The 17,840-nt window shown below is 37.5% G+C and overlaps 2 protein-coding genes across 2 annotated transcripts in view; both read right to left on the bottom strand.

The window, feature by feature from the left end:
• Positions 1-17,840, bottom strand: part of LOC127462296 (probable G-protein coupled receptor 19) — a 667,268-nt gene that overhangs the window by 369,340 nt on the left and 280,088 nt on the right. The window lies entirely within an intron of this gene.
• LOC127462293 (potassium voltage-gated channel subfamily KQT member 1-like) overlaps positions 1-17,840 on the bottom strand; it is a 480,876-nt gene that overhangs the window by 197,707 nt on the left and 265,329 nt on the right. The window contains exons 12-15 of the mRNA XM_051770771.1: positions 14,100-14,175; positions 10,458-10,552; positions 9,425-9,465; positions 977-1,038 (exon numbers count right to left, since the gene is read on the bottom strand). Coding sequence (XP_051626731.1) covers positions 977-1,038; positions 9,425-9,465; positions 10,458-10,552; positions 14,100-14,175 — 274 coding nt within the window. The remainder of the gene's footprint in view (positions 1-976; positions 1,039-9,424; positions 9,466-10,457; positions 10,553-14,099; positions 14,176-17,840) is intronic.

Below are 17,840 nucleotides of genomic sequence, written 5' to 3'. Positions count from 1 at the left end.
TCCTAGCAAAGATCATTAAAAATTAGGCAAGGGATTGTATTAGTTTAATTTCAATTTCTGCTTTTTGGCAAGATGCACAGTTCTTAAGAATTATGAGAATTTTCCTTCCTCTTTCCTTCTCACCTCACTTCCCCAGAAAGAAGTGAAAGGAAAATTTGCATGAGAAATTTGAGTGAGACAAGGATACAAATAAGCAGTGGATAGGGTAAATTCAAATGGACTTTTGTCTCAGCTGCTACATCATACCACACACCAAAGCTACTGTGTTGCTACTGTCCACAGAAATCACCCTGTTCTAGGGGTAGGTAGCTTTTAGAGGTAGGTAAGAGAGCTGACCAAAACACTATTAGAGAAATAGAGCCTTAATTTTAAGCAAACTTCTTTTTTTTTGTTATCACTTGAGTAGGAAAAGCTTTTGAGGAAGTTTATATTAGGTCTAAAACAATAGAGCCTCACTGAGCTTTGGCCTCCAGGCATACTTCTAAGTAACTCTAATAATGAGAAATATGAACATATTCTTGGAGAGAAGACAGTGAGGGAGGGGCAGAATTGATGCAAAGATAATTGCACAGGGAAAAAAATGCAGTAAACATTAAAGAATCTCAAGATCCTTAATTGAGATATCAACTGCTGCTATTTACAAAGAACCTGATATTGGCCTTTCTGTTTAAGTCACTAATACTTGCCTGGCAAATACCTTGTTAGTTCACAGTACTTATATACAAAACGTGTGATTTGGCTTCAATATGAAAGCAGTTCCTTTTATACTCGAGAACCAAATCTGCATGGCAGGTAAATGGTTAATGCTGAACAACATGCACATGATACTTCATCAACTCCCTTACAAAAATTATATTATTCTTTATTATGGTGCCCTGTAATTCTAAAGTAAATCATGCCAAGATACTATCTTGCACGTCTGTAGATCAGATATCATGACTCAGGAAAAAAAAAAAGCAAGCTTTCATGCACTTACCTTATCCTCTAGCCGGATCAGTCTGGCTCCTATACTATAGTATCCTTTGTCTACCCCTTTTTCTAAATAAAGAAGAATAAAAATGGGACATCCATTAGGTGGAGAATAAATTCAGACCAAGAATTATATCTATGATATTTAAAGCAAAACAAGAAGCTGGTAATAGTAGGGTAGCATAAAAAAGAACACAACAAGAAAGAATTTCTGATGGTGAATGGAAGTGAAAGAGAGTGGTTGGAGAGAAGGGAAATAGTTTGTCTAACTGGCAAGATTAGGTTAGTCTAAAGGGCAATTTGGACATTGATAGAGGTAGTCTATGATCATGAATGATTAGAGATAGTGCCTGTGGTAACTTGTTTTCTTGTTTAATTATGTCAGCTAATTGCATGTAGTTAGATGGAATAGGCCTAGTACTGGGCACACCTCCTGTTTTGGGTATCATTGGCATGAGCAAGGTACACTTGTTATACATAAAGAAACCAGAATAGTTTTCAACTGAGGTTGCAGCTGTGGAAGACAGCACTATCCCGGGGTTCTATCTTTCTGTCTGTCTGTCTATCTATCTATCTATCTATTTATCTATCTATCTATTTATCTATCCATCTCCTCTTTGCAAATGAGTGACACTGGGAAAAGCCCTTGCATCTCCGACCTCATTTTCCCTCCTGATCCTTATGAGACCTGATAATTAAAGCCAAGTTATGCATTTTATTTCACTCTCGTGCTGAAAATGGTGGGATTGGGAGCCAAGATTAAAAACTGTGTAAAGTGGGGTCTATCCTTTCTGTTCTCATGGCCTACTGCAAAGGAATGCCATAGTTTGGGGGTGTTATTTCACAAGGAATGAAACAAAAATCCACATATATCCTGAGTTGGGAGAAAATATTCACAAGAAAAAACCCATGCCCCAGTACTAAAGTAACTTAGCCTATGTCAATGGAATTTGGATACATTTTTCTCTACTAAACTATACCTCCAGTAACGGCTAGGAGTAACTGATAGTTTCATAAATTACTTCATTTTTACGAGTCACTGAGCTTTGGTTTTTAAAGCTATTTAATTCAATTTTGTTTAGGGCATGAGCACAATGTGAAGGGCTTGCTGGAAGACAGGCTGAGATACGAATTTACAGTGCATCAGTGCCCACCATAACTGCCTGTATGTGTGCTCACTCTGCACAGAACTCCCATTCTGGCATTTCTCAGTGAATGGTACTTGCTTTACCATTGCCATTAGCAGTGCATATGTTTGCTGGTGTGACATGTTTAGCCATGTATTTGCACAAAAGTTCATTTCAAGGTGACTTGTATTCTATGCACCCCAAACTTAGCAATGCTGGCAAGAGTACTTTTTGTGCTTTCCTTCTCCTCTACAGACCACCTAAAATATTTAAAAGGTGCAAGATTAGAAAAGAGAAGTGTTTCATCAGAGAACCTGCAGGAACAAACACAATAAGGAGAGAAAATTCAAAGATTTTTCAAGGACACTGTGAGGGGACAGACAATAAATGACACAGCTTGGCTTATACATGTGTGCTATTCATCATTCACAACCTCAGAAATCTCTTAAAATATAAGTGGCTGAGGTTCAAGTTTATCTGCATTCATCTCTGCCTAAAATGAAATAATTGATTCTGCAGTCTACTTTCTAGTTAGTAAATCCATAGACAAATCTTCCAAAGTAGATATCAGAAAAAACCATGCCTTCAAGGATTTCTAAACTGGGATGCGATTTGAACAGCAGTGGGTAGGTAGTGTTTTTGTTTGGGTCTAAACCCAAAAAGTCCCCCAAACATGAAGAAATATTTCAAAAAGCATGGTGGTTTGTTTTTTTTTATATATAATAATAAAATAAAATAATAATTTCCTCACCAGCACTAATTACATCCATCAGATAATCCCTAAGACATCACAAACCAAGCAAACCAAGTTAATAATGTTTCCTATTTTAGTTATTCTCAAATGTTGTGTGGAACAGAAAACAAGAAAATAGGAAGCAGATAAGCAGTTAGAAGCTGTTTTGTGGCATGTGGCACTCCCATCAGATGAAGTGAAAAGAATGATACACATGCATGTATAGCTGTATCTCGTCCACCCCTTTATTGGCATGCAGATTGTATAAATCACAAAATGCTGTGGTCTTTCCCAACTTCTTATTAGCCTCCACACAAAACAGCATTCATCTCTAATTTACAAGCATTTTCTTCTAATAAAGACCATCCTTTAAAGTAAGTGTGGTGTGTGCACAATGTGCTCAAGGTTGTCGTTGGAAGGGTGAACAGAAGTTCAGATAATGTTGCTCCAGTACATTTGATTTCTATCTCATGTTTAGGTTTTCTCTCTTGAGTCTTTTCAAGACATATAATTTTCAAGATATATAATTTTAGACTTCCTATATTAGATTATTTGCTTTTACACAGCTGAAAAAATTGCAGGGCTAACTATAAATCTGAAATATCCCAATTTCTACAGTCTTTGCTTGGCAAATGAAAATAACTTTCTTTTAGTATTGACTTTTTTTTGTTCTTCTTGGTGGGCTTCAGAAAACAGATAGATCAGCTAAGCAATCCAGTAATACATATGGGAAAGGCACAAAACACAAGACTACATTTGCATGATCTTAGTGGAAGGAAGCACAATTATTTACAACTTGATGAAAATACATATGGACAAGTTTTAGCTCAGAAATAAAAAAGAAATATCTTCCAACAAGCTCATGTAACATAGTTGGTATGATACTAACCCATCATTTTATATACTTAGTTTTGAATCAGAGAAAACACAGGGATATAAGCACTAGGCTTTATAGTTCGGGAGACTGAATACTTGTTGGGTCATCTAGTCCATTTCTCATCTTTATTAACATAGAAATTTCTTCCCTGAAAGCCTTTACCTTCCTGAATACACATGCTATTCTACTTTCAAAACAACACAAACCTGTATTCATTTTCTAATATTTTCATAAATTTGGCCCATCTCCTTTCCTAGTGAAGAACAAGAGAAGCCTCTTGTAAAAAAAAAAAAAAGAAAAAGTTAAAAATTTTAGGTATGCTCCATGGCAGTTCAGCAGGTGGGGACTCTTTCCCCAAATGGAACCATGTGATATAAATAACATGTAATTATATAAGTAGGAGGAAGAAAGCAAATAAAATGAGGGACCGCACCATATTCTTAATTTTTAACACAATTAGTGTCCTCCATCTCATCAGACTATACAAAAAAAAAAACCAACCAACTTTAAATAAAACAAATTTTTTTCCTTTGGTTAGAAAAAATAATTACAGGGAGCATTAGGACAGTGGATGAATTGCAGACAGATGGTCTGAAAATTATTAAAGCTGGAAATGACTGCTTGGACAGAATAAGAGTCCTTCCTTGATTTTTACTTTCACGGTGTACACAGATAGAAGGGAGCTAACTGAAAAATATTACAATTTATTTGAAAACAGTTGATTGCTTTTAAGTAGAAAATGAGGAATATGAGCATTGTGACACCAAGGATATTCCAGACTGCTAAAGATATGTCAAAACCTTGTAAATTCTATTTTAGAAAGCAGGACAGCCCAAGAGACACCATGACTTCTTTTGGCTAACAATGCAAATACAGCTTTCTGGATCTGTTTTTCCAGTTCTGCAAAAGTTCCACGCAGGGATAACTGTGATGAGCTTATGGTAAGTTCCAGGTTCTTAGGCTTGTAAACTGAGAGTGCTTCTGAAAATGGAAGTCAGGACTGTTCTTTTAAGCCACAGATCCATAAAAAAGCAAATAACAAAGTTGCCATAGGCATCATGACTTTTGGTTTGAGTCTCTTTTCTTGTCAGCCAGAGCCTTTCAGAACTGATCAGTAGAAGAAATTGAAAAAAGGTAAAACATAGTCCTGCATCAGGCACTTGTGTTTTCCTTTGGACAGCCTAAAAAGTAAACTACCAAACACAGAAACTACTGCAATACGGAAACTTTGCCATAGAGTTAACTGCTCCATGATGAAGGTTAAACAGTATACACTGGGAGCAGAAATTTCTAGCTTTTTCAAGTAGCAAAAACCTAGCTGCAGTGACTACTTTGCCTGGTTAAAGACATGCAACCACCTCTCAACAAATAAGACAGCCCTTAACAAAAAGGTCTGTCAGTCTACCTGCTCCACTTATCCAGCCTCTGAGATGACACAATTTGCTTAAGTGACTCACAAGGAACAATAAAATCAACTTATTAGAGACAAGCTTTGCTCACTGCATTTGTTAAAGAACTATATCACACTTCTGCCCTTCTTCCCGAAGATGCTGATGGCAGGATTTAGACACACTATCATTACACTATGTATAAAACAATTAATACACCAATTTAAAAATTAAATACAAGCTTCTTTATTAAGTCTTTATTAAGAATGCAGTTCAAGACTGTTCAGAGGACCTAAATATGCAGTAAATTAGCTGCAAATTCTGAACCCTCAGAATAGGATGTAAGTGATATTTCTGCTGGCTCTTTGTATTGAGGTAGATCAACTCCAGCAATGAAATGAACTTCCAGAAACAAGACTGTGAACACCTGACAGCTACAGCAAATATCCTATGTGGTTTCTGGTTTTGACCAAGTTCCCATTGATTTTGTCTCCAGGAGGAGTGGAATAAATCAGTTCTTGCAGAAATATGAGTATCTCTTATTTCAAATATTAATTGACTCAAAAAGATAAAAATTAAACCAAGCATATTTATTATGTTTTAAAAGATACTATGACCCAATTTCTTCTTAACAGATGGGAAGGAAAAACTATCAGAAAGCTTAGGTGGCATTTCATGGAAAAAAAAGCAAACAATGGAACTGTCAAAATTTTACAAGGAAGCTCTTTCCTCCAGGGATTCCCACCGGTGTTATGCAGACCCAAGAGGTTCAGATGAACTGCAGATAAATATCAGCTTTTTGTGTACTTTTCTGAATCCAAACACTGGACCTTTTGTTTTACCTTGGCATTATTCTTCACCTTTGCCCCTGAAAAGCTATAGTAAGTCTCAAAAATTGCAATCAGAAGCAGTTAACTCCATTATGTGTAGTGAAGGTCAAGTATTACGCTCTTTTTATTTGTATCATTATGTGTGTCTACTTTGTTAATTCAATAATTTTATTAATATGTGCTTTGCCTCTATATCAACACTTTCAAATTATTAACATGTATATTATTACAAGAATGTGTGTCATCTTACAATATTGTGTCACCTGGGAACACTGGGACAGGCTTTCCATGAAAATAAGACACAGTCTTCTGGGTATGCCCATAACAAAGGGATTCAGGTCTTTGGAAAATTTTTCCATTATCTTAACGTTTTTAAATCCACTCCTGACAGTAGGAGTTTCAAAGAAAACTAGTAGGTACCAGGAGCAAAACAAGCAAAAAAGGTAGAATTTCTCACCATACATGTATGTAAAACTTAAATAATTTTTTTGTAATCATTTTATAAAAATTCTTTTTACAAAATATCTCAGATGTTAAACGTTTATAGGGGTCTCTAGGAAAGTGTGTTGAGAACACACTATTTTGTACTACTGTATGCACTGAAACCATGTCAGGAAGTCTCTGATCTGCAAATGGTTGAAAGCTTACAGGAAACTTAGAGGCTTATGCATAGCTTTTTTTACACATTTCCCAAAGAACCTTGCTTTTGGCTCCATTAGAGTCAGGACTGGTCTGACCCAGCATGGCTTTTATTCTGTTCTTGTATCCTTATCTTGTTTTAACACAGCTTTTAGTGTTTTTTATCTTTAAGAAACTAACTTGAAAAATAACAATAATTGCTTCCAGTGAATTCAGATTCTGGATCTTTTATGACATCATTCACTTTTGAAAGGTAATAATACTATAGACACACTGCAATTACTTTATATTATCAAAGTTGACAACAGGGTTTCAACAACAGCCTGATCCAAAACCCACTGAGGTCACTGGAAAGACTCCCATTTATTTCAACGGGCTTGGAATCAGACCTTAAGATTCTTTGAATGGGAGCATAATAAAACAGGGGGAAAAAAAGAGCTCAAAAGGAAAATTCTTCTCATGTTTTTCTCCTTGGCAGTTTAATTTTGTTTGCATTGTCATTTCTCTTTTGCTTGCCATCAATACAAAAATAACACAGTCTGGCGGAAACACCTATAATTGTTACAAATGAGGTTTTTAGCAATGCCTGGAAAAGTGTAAGTATCATATTGAAAATACATCTTCAGTGCAGAATTAGCCATGAATTCTGAAGAAAACTCAGGAAGAACTCCTTTGCCAGAGGAGAAGGGCAATGCAAGAGGTCTGTTTTCACCCCAAACAGAGAAATACTGTAACCACTCATCACTGTTCATCACTTGGATAATACTGGCAGTAAGGGCAGGTTGGATAATACTGGGAGTAATTGTAAACTAACTCCAGATTTAGTTCTGCAGACCATTTATCTGGAACCACTTATCTTATTTTTGTATTTGTGGAGGCTCTAGATAAAATAACTACTACATCAATTAACTTTTGGTTTTGGTCTTGCAAACCCATAACTGAGCTTAACAGCTTTTGCATCCCTTACAGCCATTTTACCTTTCCCAGTCAGCATTTATTCAGTCCATTTAAGGCATGCTGTGGAGGCAGACATCATTCGTAGCGGGGCCACCATGCTTGTGCATCTAAGAGAGCTGTCTCAAAGGAGCTATTCAACAGTAATGCTGCAAGAAAAGACTTAACAAGGGAAAGTAGTTGTATGAACACGGATGCCGTAATCTCCTTCAGAGCACAGATTATGGCTTTCCCAAATAAATCAGAAGTCTTGTGATACTTCCCACAGTAAGGCTTCCCATCATGAATTCTGAAGATGAGCCTAGCTCAACATTTTTCTCATAGTAAATCAAAGGAAGAGTTTTCAATAAAAAGTTATAATGAACCATAAAAAATGTATGACAGATTTTGACTTTAATCATCTGGGGCTGTATTTACAGGCTATCTCTGCAGGAAGCTACTGTGTAACTTCAGGCCTACAGGTGGATCATGCACGAATCAATCATGGACACAACCCCATGGCTCTTCCTCGGTACTTTAGACTCTTTTCAACACTTGAACACTTGTTCAAATCCACAGACCTACCTAAGACCCTCCCAGTGGTTACCATGACCATTTTGACTCAAGATTTGGTGACAGTAAACTTCCTGAACATCTTCAGCTTCTTAAACCTCTCAGAACATTATTTTACAATTAGCTTCTTTGCAGCCAACACTTCTAATTCTTCCTCTCCTCTGAAACAAGACACTGTTTCATAAAAAGTGTTTCTAACACTAGTCTTTTTGAGAACAAATTGCAGTTCTAATTTGGTAATGCTACCTTTGAAATCAAATAATACATTCTTGGAGGTAAGGGAAGTTTTTCCATAATTTTAGCTTGAACATTGCAGAATGAATTCCCAAGTATAAATATTTATAGAAGTATTCGAGCTGACAGATTATTTTCCTGTGGTCCAAAACCAGCACAGCTACAGGGAAAGAAGATCATACTACTGAGTCTTCTGCCGCAATCAGATGTTGAAAAGGTGTTTTGAGAGATATTCCTTGTTCTGGTAATATTAACCACTGATAATATGTAATTTTTTAAAGACTCTGAAATAACTTTGCCACCCTCAATTACACTTATGGCTGTGAGTGCTGAAAGTCACTTGGGGATATGGGGCTTCAGTTCCTAAGCCACTTTTGAGCTTTTTGGGACAGAGAACGAGACAGGGCCCCTGAAATTTGAAGTCAACTTCTTTTGGAAAAAAAATAAACACTTCTTTCAGTTTTCCCCATCAAGCACTCAGGTTTCTGATCTCCACGATTCCCACCACAAGATTTTCCCAGAATATCACTGCTGTGCATGGCCATTACATTCAGTTGCATTTGCCTACAATTAATTAGCAAACTAGGCCTTTCTTTTTCTTAGACATGCCAAACTGTTCACCAACATGATCATGTATGAGATTTTTTTTATTGGTTTCCCTGTGCCTGACCTTGCCTTTTTTATGACGAATTTCATACCACTTCTATCACTCTAGCTTTCGAATTTACCCCAGTTCTTCCTGAGTGAGACCCACGATCTTCCTTTGAGCTTTCCAGAACTGAAATCTATAGGTCATTCAAAAAGGAAAAAAACCTTTTTAAGTGGAATCAACATATATTTTAATCCCAGCATGAAAGATTTAGAAAGTATATTTTTGTGGAAGAATTTCCTGTGATATATTTCCAACTCATCGTGCACTGATAAACTTTGTAACATTTATTCTTACTTTCCATTTGCTCCACTACCACCTAAATGCAACATATTTATCTTTACACAGGCATTCCAAAGCTTATTAACAGAATTATATTAATGCATAATTAGCTGGATTATAAATCTGAAGCCAATGGTATTTTCACAAAGTTATGAAGCTAATAATTTTACATAAAATGCAGTCACTATACCTGGGAGGAAAAGACCTGGCTTTCCCAAGGATTGGTCCAACCTGAAAAGCAAACAGAGAATTACCAGCAGTGCAATTACCAAGCAACTTAAACTCTGTTGCTAGAAAAAGCATGGGAGCATAATTTACATGAGAATTTACAGTAGCTTTAAACCTAAACCAAAACAAGTAAAAACACGAGACTAGCATGACTTTCTGTATATACAGTCAGCAGTTTAGTTCTTTAGAGTTTTTCTCCAAAATCAAACCATATTATTACTGTTATTTTCTTGAGTACTAATATTTCTTAGACTTTCAAGTTGTAACTAAAACATAGTTCTCTTGTGTCTTACATAATCTAATAACAAAGACTATACAAACAGAATAGCTTCTTAATAACATTTGCAACTATTCCTTGAATCTCATACAGGCAGATTTAACATCTATATATGTTGACACAGTAGATTCCTTTCAACAGGATTTTTTTTTCTTTCATTTAATTTAAGGGTCAGAGAAGTTCATTCTGGTGTCCCAGTCCACAGCGTTAATTTGTAAAGAGAAAAGCACTTTGTGCTGAAACAGAAGGGAATAGTTTTGTGGCAAAATTTTTCAGCTGCAAATCCGAAACTCAGAGAAAGCATGTGCATGGAGGAATGTAGGAAGGGAAAAGTTCCAGACAGAGAGGGAAACACAAGTGAACCAGATTTCTCTCAATTGTGGAGAACCAGAGAGTGGGAACAGAAAGACAAATCATTATTTGAAGAGTTTTCCTTTTCTAAGGAGAGGACAGAAAAACTTGCTTCATACTATAAACTTCACAGCATGCACCTTCGTTTCTTTTGATTTCACTTGGAGACAGAGGAGAGGAGAATAAAGGACAATTGTAAGCCTGGTCATAAAAAGGGTTAAAAATGACTCCAAGCTAAATCCTCTAGATATTGTGCTCCCCGTTGCGCTTGCAATTTCAGACAATTACTGTTCATTAAGTACGCATCTCTCCTAAAGCCAGCTGGCACTAGAGAAATCAAATATTTCATGAGGTAGACAGGGACTACCTTCTTTGAAGTTCTTTTATCCGAACCATCATATTGAGGTGTCCTTGTGAGTACTGTTCGATCACATCGCGGACGTCGTAAGGTTTCCGAGCTTGCTGTGAAAAGAGTCAAGAGATTGAAAGGTAAGTATTGTTTAAACTTGATTTTTATTTCAGATGGGCCTTCATTCTATTTTTTTTTATCTTCCAGAGGTTATTTGCTTGCCATTTTGCAACAGTTGTTGTAATGAATAAAAAATATGTAGCTGTTGTAGGAGTGCATATTTACTGTGGAGATGGAGCCAAATGATTCCCATTACTGTCAGTTAGAGTCATGTCTTCATGTTACTTCATACTGAGCAAAATATTAGACCTTCACAGTGTATTTGAAAAACACAAACCCAAGATATATAATTTATCTAAGACTATCATGTGCGGTATCTCTTGGCTCATTCCAAAACCATATGATAATCATAATGTCAGAGGACTGAACCACAGGAACAGGCCCAATTCATAACACTTGGACCCAGAATCACATGTCTCTAGAGACTAAAGATGTCTGGTGACAGAAATATTGCTGTTTAAGGAACTGGGAAGACAGATGCTTTGCATAAGTCAGAAGACTGCTGCATGTGGATTTTGTTTGCGCTTCTTTGTCTTTCATGATACCTACGAAGTCAGAAAAAAAAGTGCAATTCAAATAAAAAAGGACAGATAAAAAATGCAAGAGAGTGAAAAAACTGCCATCTGCCCAGCTTTATTCCCATTCTAATGAGAATCCAGATGCTTCTGCCAAGCTTTGGTTTCTTGCTGCAACTACTGTGGCAGAATTTTGAAACAAGTCTAGAGAATTTGCATAAAGTGATGTGATTATAAAAAGTGCAGCATGCTAAAATTTTAGCAAGTAAAATCAATGTGTGTGTGGTGGAATAAACACAAATTATGTCTTTTTGAAAATTTCGGCATTTTGAGAGCCATACCAACCCCTATGGGAAATGTGGGGCAAGATGTCTTCCCTTTGGCTCTGACTCAAGAAAAGAAAAGAAAAAAAAAGCAAAGGTAAACTGCAAATCTAGTAATTGGAAATTACTGGAAACAGCTCATTAGTCATCTTGTTGTCTGTTTCCACTCTGTCACAGCTTCAGCCAGAGCCATTAGCATGCACCACTGCACACATGCATTGAACACCTACAGTATGTGCTGGAGTCATGCTTGGAAGGCAGCCACAGGATCCTAGAAATTTCAAATGAAAGCATGGAACTGGAATGGAAACAAATCCTGTGAAATGAATGAAGAAGGAAAAGCTCTTCGTGACAAAATGCCTTCCTTGCACTCAGCACTTACCTGCATTATTACTTTCAGAAGAGTTCGTGGCTTTGGTAGTGTGTGTGTGCACATTTGTGTGCATTTGTGAGAGGAGATACTTTGCGGGGGGAGGGAGGTTTCAGCTTTCAGTTTATCGCCTTTTTTTTTTTTCGCTTCCCCAGCTTCACATTTTGCAGACGCTGACACATCACTATTTCTGGCCAGAAAAGCAGCCTATTGTCTTCACCCCGAGAAACAGTGCCAGTATCACTCTTTGGATTGACTAGTGGAGGTGCTTTGAGAGCCTTTTGGCTAAATTCTCCGTCCTTTCCTTTGGACACTCTCTATTTAAACACGATGCATGGCACAGAGCCTAGATGTGCTGGGGATTTTTGCACTCCCCTCTCCCCCATGGGCTACTATGAGCATAATTAATTCTACTCAATTGTAATGAAATTTCTCCCCCAAAAGAAGTCCTCTATCTGTTATCCCTTTTACCAAATCATCAGCTCTGAATTGTACAGTTGCAAAGTACTGTACACTGCAATCTGTCTGAGTCCTCTCTAAAGCTTTGTAAAAATATCCTTCCAGCTTTCACCATTTCTATCTCCTCTTTTCCTATAAAGCTTTAGATCTGAGCATCTAAGGTCCTGCCAAACTTTGGCCCAATCTCTTGTTATGTTTTTATTAGAAAATGCTAGTACAATACAACTTAAGCCAGGAGGCAATTGCCTTCCAGGGAAGTGTGGTAAATGCAGAACTTGAGCAACTCCTTTAACTTCCATTCTGCCCATAATCCCAAATCCTGGCCATTTGAGCTCAGTAGTCCACATTCAGTGTGCTTAAAGCTCCTAATGCAAAACTCTAAATAATATTACCCAGCTTTGAACTTCCAAAATCTAATTAGCATAGGGAGTCCTATAAACTGTATTTCATGGCCCCAAGAAAGAAACAGAAGATCATTCCTTCATCTTCTTTATCCCTGTCACTAAAACCAACTCACAGAATTCTCTCCATAGACTGATCAAGTTCATTTTGTGAAGTCTGGCAGGACCGCTGTTGGCTGACAGCCCCAGAACATTAGGTCTCTGGTGGTTTGAAATATACTAATTTTTAACCTAAATAATTTATAAACTGATTTTATTTTCGAGAAATGGTGTCTTTAATTTTTTTATTATTTATTTATTTTTAATTTCCCATACTGTTTATGTCTCCGGTATGTTTACAATATAATCCTGTTCTCCTGGTTTTTTTCCGAGTTAAATAAACTGATTTCCCCTAGTCTTCTTTCAAAAGGTAGGGTCATCTGAAGATACGTCTGCATGAGCTTGGGAAATGTATATGCTATTCTGTCTGCCATAATTCAGAGTCTTCTGAGTGCTGTGAGCTTATCTCAGACTTTTATCCCTTGCAATTAAGTGCTCAGCTCTAGTCAAACTTCCCTGAAATGTAGGTTCTTGATTTATGCTTTTAAAACCTCTTCAAAAGGATTATGAAAGTTCATTAACTTGCAGTGGATCCTCTCAGACAAAAAAAGCAAGAATCTTAAATGGAAACAACAGGGGCTTTGAAAATCAGTCCAGAAGTTAATTTTTCATTTCCATGGCATTTCCAGCCCATGGGTGGTGAGAACGATGATATCAGAATCCCAGTCCAAAAAAGTTTTATCACAAGAAGCCTCAGTAAACAGGCAAAATATAACAGTATTTCCAATGCAGTACATTTAGTCTGAGAACACTGTAACCCGAATGAGAAAATTAACTTAACCCTCCATAAAGACAGCAAATTCCCAGAGGGCCAATGCTGCCCAGTTTTACAAAATACGGCCTATGATGTCCTTTTCTGGGAAACCAATTTGGAAATGTGGGTCACAAATGTGAAAGCAACTTTACACAGCATGGTACTCATCAGTGAGGCCTATTGGTCTGTCAGTCATCCTCAGCACACAACTGAGCATCCTCTAACCAGTCATTATGATCATGTGCACAGTAACAGTGTTCTTGCAGACACTCCAGCAGAGTGTTTTCTTCACTTCTAGTAGAAGGGTAAGTATTGGTCAGTGTAGTAAAACGAATAGAACCCCAAAAAACAAATGCAGCACGAAAAGAGAAGTGAAAAATAACCACACTGACTCCACAAATGCAGGTTTTTGTATCATGCTATACCCATGGATAGTTGACAGTTTTGCCCACACCATGAAAAAATCCATGTAAGGTAAGTATGAGGCCAAGAACCTAAAGAATGCCTTTGACTTATTAGTGCTGCATGCACAAAGACTTTGAGAGCACTCTGAGAGCACTTTCTATGTCATATACTTAAGCTTACAGCAATTGTACTTATGATTAATCATGCTGCTTACCTGAAATTTTCTTCTGGCTACAAAATACTGCATTCTCCTGATGACTTTTACAGCTGTTCGATGTGCTTCAGTTAATCTGCCAAGAAAGACAAACACAGACATACATCAGTTGGTGTGGGGGGAGGAAGCAGGAAAAATGGAAGTAGTCTTAATGGAAGATGTTGACTCTAAGCACCAAAATCTACAAATATGTTTTATGTCTATAATGCAAAGCTGTAGCATAGCACACTGTGTGTGCATATATACTTTGTTCTGCTGCTTTGCCTTCTTGTGTATTGTGGTTCTAAGTGTTAAGAACTGATAAGTGAGACAATGAAAGCAGGTGTACAAAGATAATACATGTGGAAGGGATTAGACAGGATTACTGTCAATGAGTACAACTGGCATCAGTTTGAAGAATGTGAAATGTATTTAGAGCCATGACTGCGTTCCTCATTTTGCATTTAGTGTTTGCCCACGAGCTCTACTGCGCAGAAATTAGGTCCTTTAAAAAGGACTTCGACCTCTCTAGGAAGGAAAGAAAAACTGAAGTGTCACATCTCAAAAAAAAATAAAATGAACACAACACACTCTCTTGGCACACGTGTGTGTCTGTGCATGTGGCTGTCTGCACTGGTATTCAAACACCGAACCGGACATAATATAACTTAGCTGTAGCACTTCACCCAGAGGATACTGCACTTGCAGAACATTAATTGAGACACTTGGCTGGTAATTAATTACTACAACCTCTTATTTATGGTGAATTTTGAAAGGGTAGAGAGAAAGCAGGAATGTGGTAACTGTAAGTAGAAGTATTTTCTTAAAGTACTGATTCCTTCCTCGTGGACTTCTTTATTCACACCAAGTGAGTAAACTAAGGAAAAAAATTTTCTTTCCAAGGATGCTGCATCGTTAGGAAATCTACACTCTGTATGGACATCATCTTTGACGTGATGATAACCCAAGGAAAGCTATCCATCAAATTTCTTGAGTCTCCTGAAGGCACAGTCTGCTGCCTCTTCCCAGTCTACCTGGCTGGGGAAAAGGAAGTATTAGCTAGGCCACCTACTAGGGTGCCACAGTTTAGAGATAAAGTTTTTAAGAAGTAGAAAGATTACAGTGTATTATTTCAAAGTGAAGCAAATAAAAGCTAAACAAGCAGGGATTGTATTTAAGAATTAGTATAGTTTTTCATTTTATAATTATTCTTTGGTAAAATTAGTGCATCTGACTGGGTGAGATATCAGAGCCTCAGGAACGTTTTTTTAAATAAGCTTTCAGGGGCTTTTTCTGACTCTTTCTATGTCAACCCCAGATTAATATTGGATGCATGCACAAACAGGTGTGGAACTCAGGTGTCTGTACTACATTTATCCTCACATTTCATTTATCTGTGTATATTCATGCACATATCCGTATAAATACACTCACACATGCAAACACACAGAAGACAGTGCAGGGTGAGCCTGACTAAAGACCTACCTTTGTTGTATATCATCAACAGCATTGCAAAGAACAAATCTTTGCTTTCGTGTAAACCTATCAAAGGGATTGGAGTTTACCCTACAAGACCTTCATTATGGTGAAAAAAAGCTCTCAGCTTGGCATTCAGGGCCCCAGCTGAGCTCCTGTGGCCAGTGACTAAAATGGAGATGACGTTTTACTTGCAAATGGCAAGTAAATGGCACATTCTTAATATCAGAGAAATTTGGTCAGCCTCTACAATTATTATTATTTTTTTTAATAACTAGAAAATAATCACAAATTAAGGTTTGGGGTTTAGCCTACCTCCCCTGTGTATGAGTTAAGATAAAAGCTTCAAATTATCCCCTAGCAATAAATCATTTCTTTATAAATTATGTGAAACTTCATATATATACTTGAGAGGGTTTTTTTATTAGGTTTATCCATATGAGGTGGTTCATGCACTGTTTAAACAGACTTAAATAGAAAAGCTTAAAGAAGTCAGAGATGGAAACAAACCAAGGAAGTAATTTCCTCCTAATTACACTCCTTCAGGAGAAATCAGGGCTACAGAACTTTTGCCACTGTGTTCAAAAGTGTTCAAAAGTGTTCAAAACCATGAGACTAAGTCTTGGAACTTGATGCACAGTTGAAAAAGCTGCATTTTTAGAGAGAAAAGCTATTCATTCGTGAAATACAGCTAAGGTCACTCAAATATAATTCAAAAGCACTTGATATTGGCATGTTCCAAGTGGCAAAATTCACACTAATCTCACTGGGAGCAAATTCTGAAAAAGAAGTGACTGTTGAGATTTGATGGTCACTAGTATTACACTGAGAGACAGAAATATCTGAAATCTGGCTTTAATAGAAAAATAGCATGAAAAGGTACAAATCCATAGACTGAGAGTGGCTGTTGTTATCTTAATTGCCTCAATAAATCCACAAGGAGCATAGCAGCTCTAGGTGACAGGGAGGAGCTCTAGATGAGGTAAGCACCCTGCTCTGTATAGCAAGCAGAACTATCCTCCTTACAGGGGGTTGGGGCAGCATTTTTTGAGATTTTAGCTGATTTTCACAGGTTTCCTGTCACTGATGTCCATAGTGGACAGTTACAACTATTACTGACTAGGTTGCATTATCCCTGCATTTAGCCCAATGCATTTACCCTGCCAAACCTTTTATTTTATCCCAAAACACCGGATTAGGCAAAACCCTTTCAGCCTTAAGGGTGTCAGTCTGTTACATGCTAGAAGCACAAAACTGGAGAGAACAAAAGGGCAGAGATGCTTTAGGTCATGCTTTAGTAATGCTCATTAGGATCACAACACCACTTGCAGTGAATCTCCCAGATATTTTGAGATGTGCAACTCCTGAAAAGACAACACAAGGGGGTGAGCCCCATGCTTGCACGCTCTTTCCATGTGGCATTTTCTACCAACACAAGACAGAAAGGGACAGATCTTTACGGGGATTATGTTTCCTAACTCCCACGGGGGTGAAGATTTAACTACTTTCACAGCTCTAGCTCCCCCATGAAGTCAGTAGGGGCCTGAGCACTTGCACTAATTAGGAATATGGGCGGGTGGGTGCCCACACCTCAGTCCCTACGGAGCAGCCAAGCTCTCCTGCCGCTGTGCACCAGAGGGCAGTGGCACACACACACACACTAGGACATGCTCTCCAGTACATTAAAAATTATTTAAATTGTTTTAAAAAAGCTTTACTCATAAACCCAGGCATAAACTCTAGACCTTATAAGGATGGGGTCCATGCTGAGGTGGGATGTCACTGTTGAGTGGTAACTATTCGGTGGGTTGTTTTTTTGGTATGTTTTGCTCAAAAGAGTATAATTAGAGTTTTATTGACAGACAGTGGCATGCTTTCCCATCTTTTAACCTAAACAACAGGTAAGAAGGTTTTGTCAAAACCCTCCCCTGAAACACTTTGTAAAGGACAACAAAATTACCTTTGAACAGAAGTGATCTGGGTTTGGGAAAGTTATGAGCACATAAAAAAATTAATAATGGAAGCTTGTAACATCTGTAACTATAATGGATACCAGGAAATCTGTATTAAAATAATATATACTTGGATTCATAAATGATACTGACATCATCTATAACTATGTCTTCAAGTAGGACCCCAGCCTTGGATCCGTTTGCAAAGCAGCACGTGTTCCTTACCTCTCTGCTAAATGATTTCTTAGCAGCATGTTCCATTTTAAAAGCAGTCAAACCTATCTTTATTTAAAATGAGTTATTCCTAGTTTGGCCTATGGGCTCCTGGGCTGTC

This window comes from Manacus candei, unplaced genomic scaffold, assembly GCF_025592945.1.
Source record: "Manacus candei isolate 608988 ecotype Guabito, Panama unplaced genomic scaffold, ASM2559294v1 h1tg000124l, whole genome shotgun sequence".
Lineage (NCBI taxonomy): Eukaryota > Metazoa > Chordata > Aves > Passeriformes > Pipridae > Manacus > Manacus candei.
The sequence above is the reverse complement of the archived record's forward strand: the minus strand, read 5'-3'. Positions and strand labels throughout refer to the sequence as shown.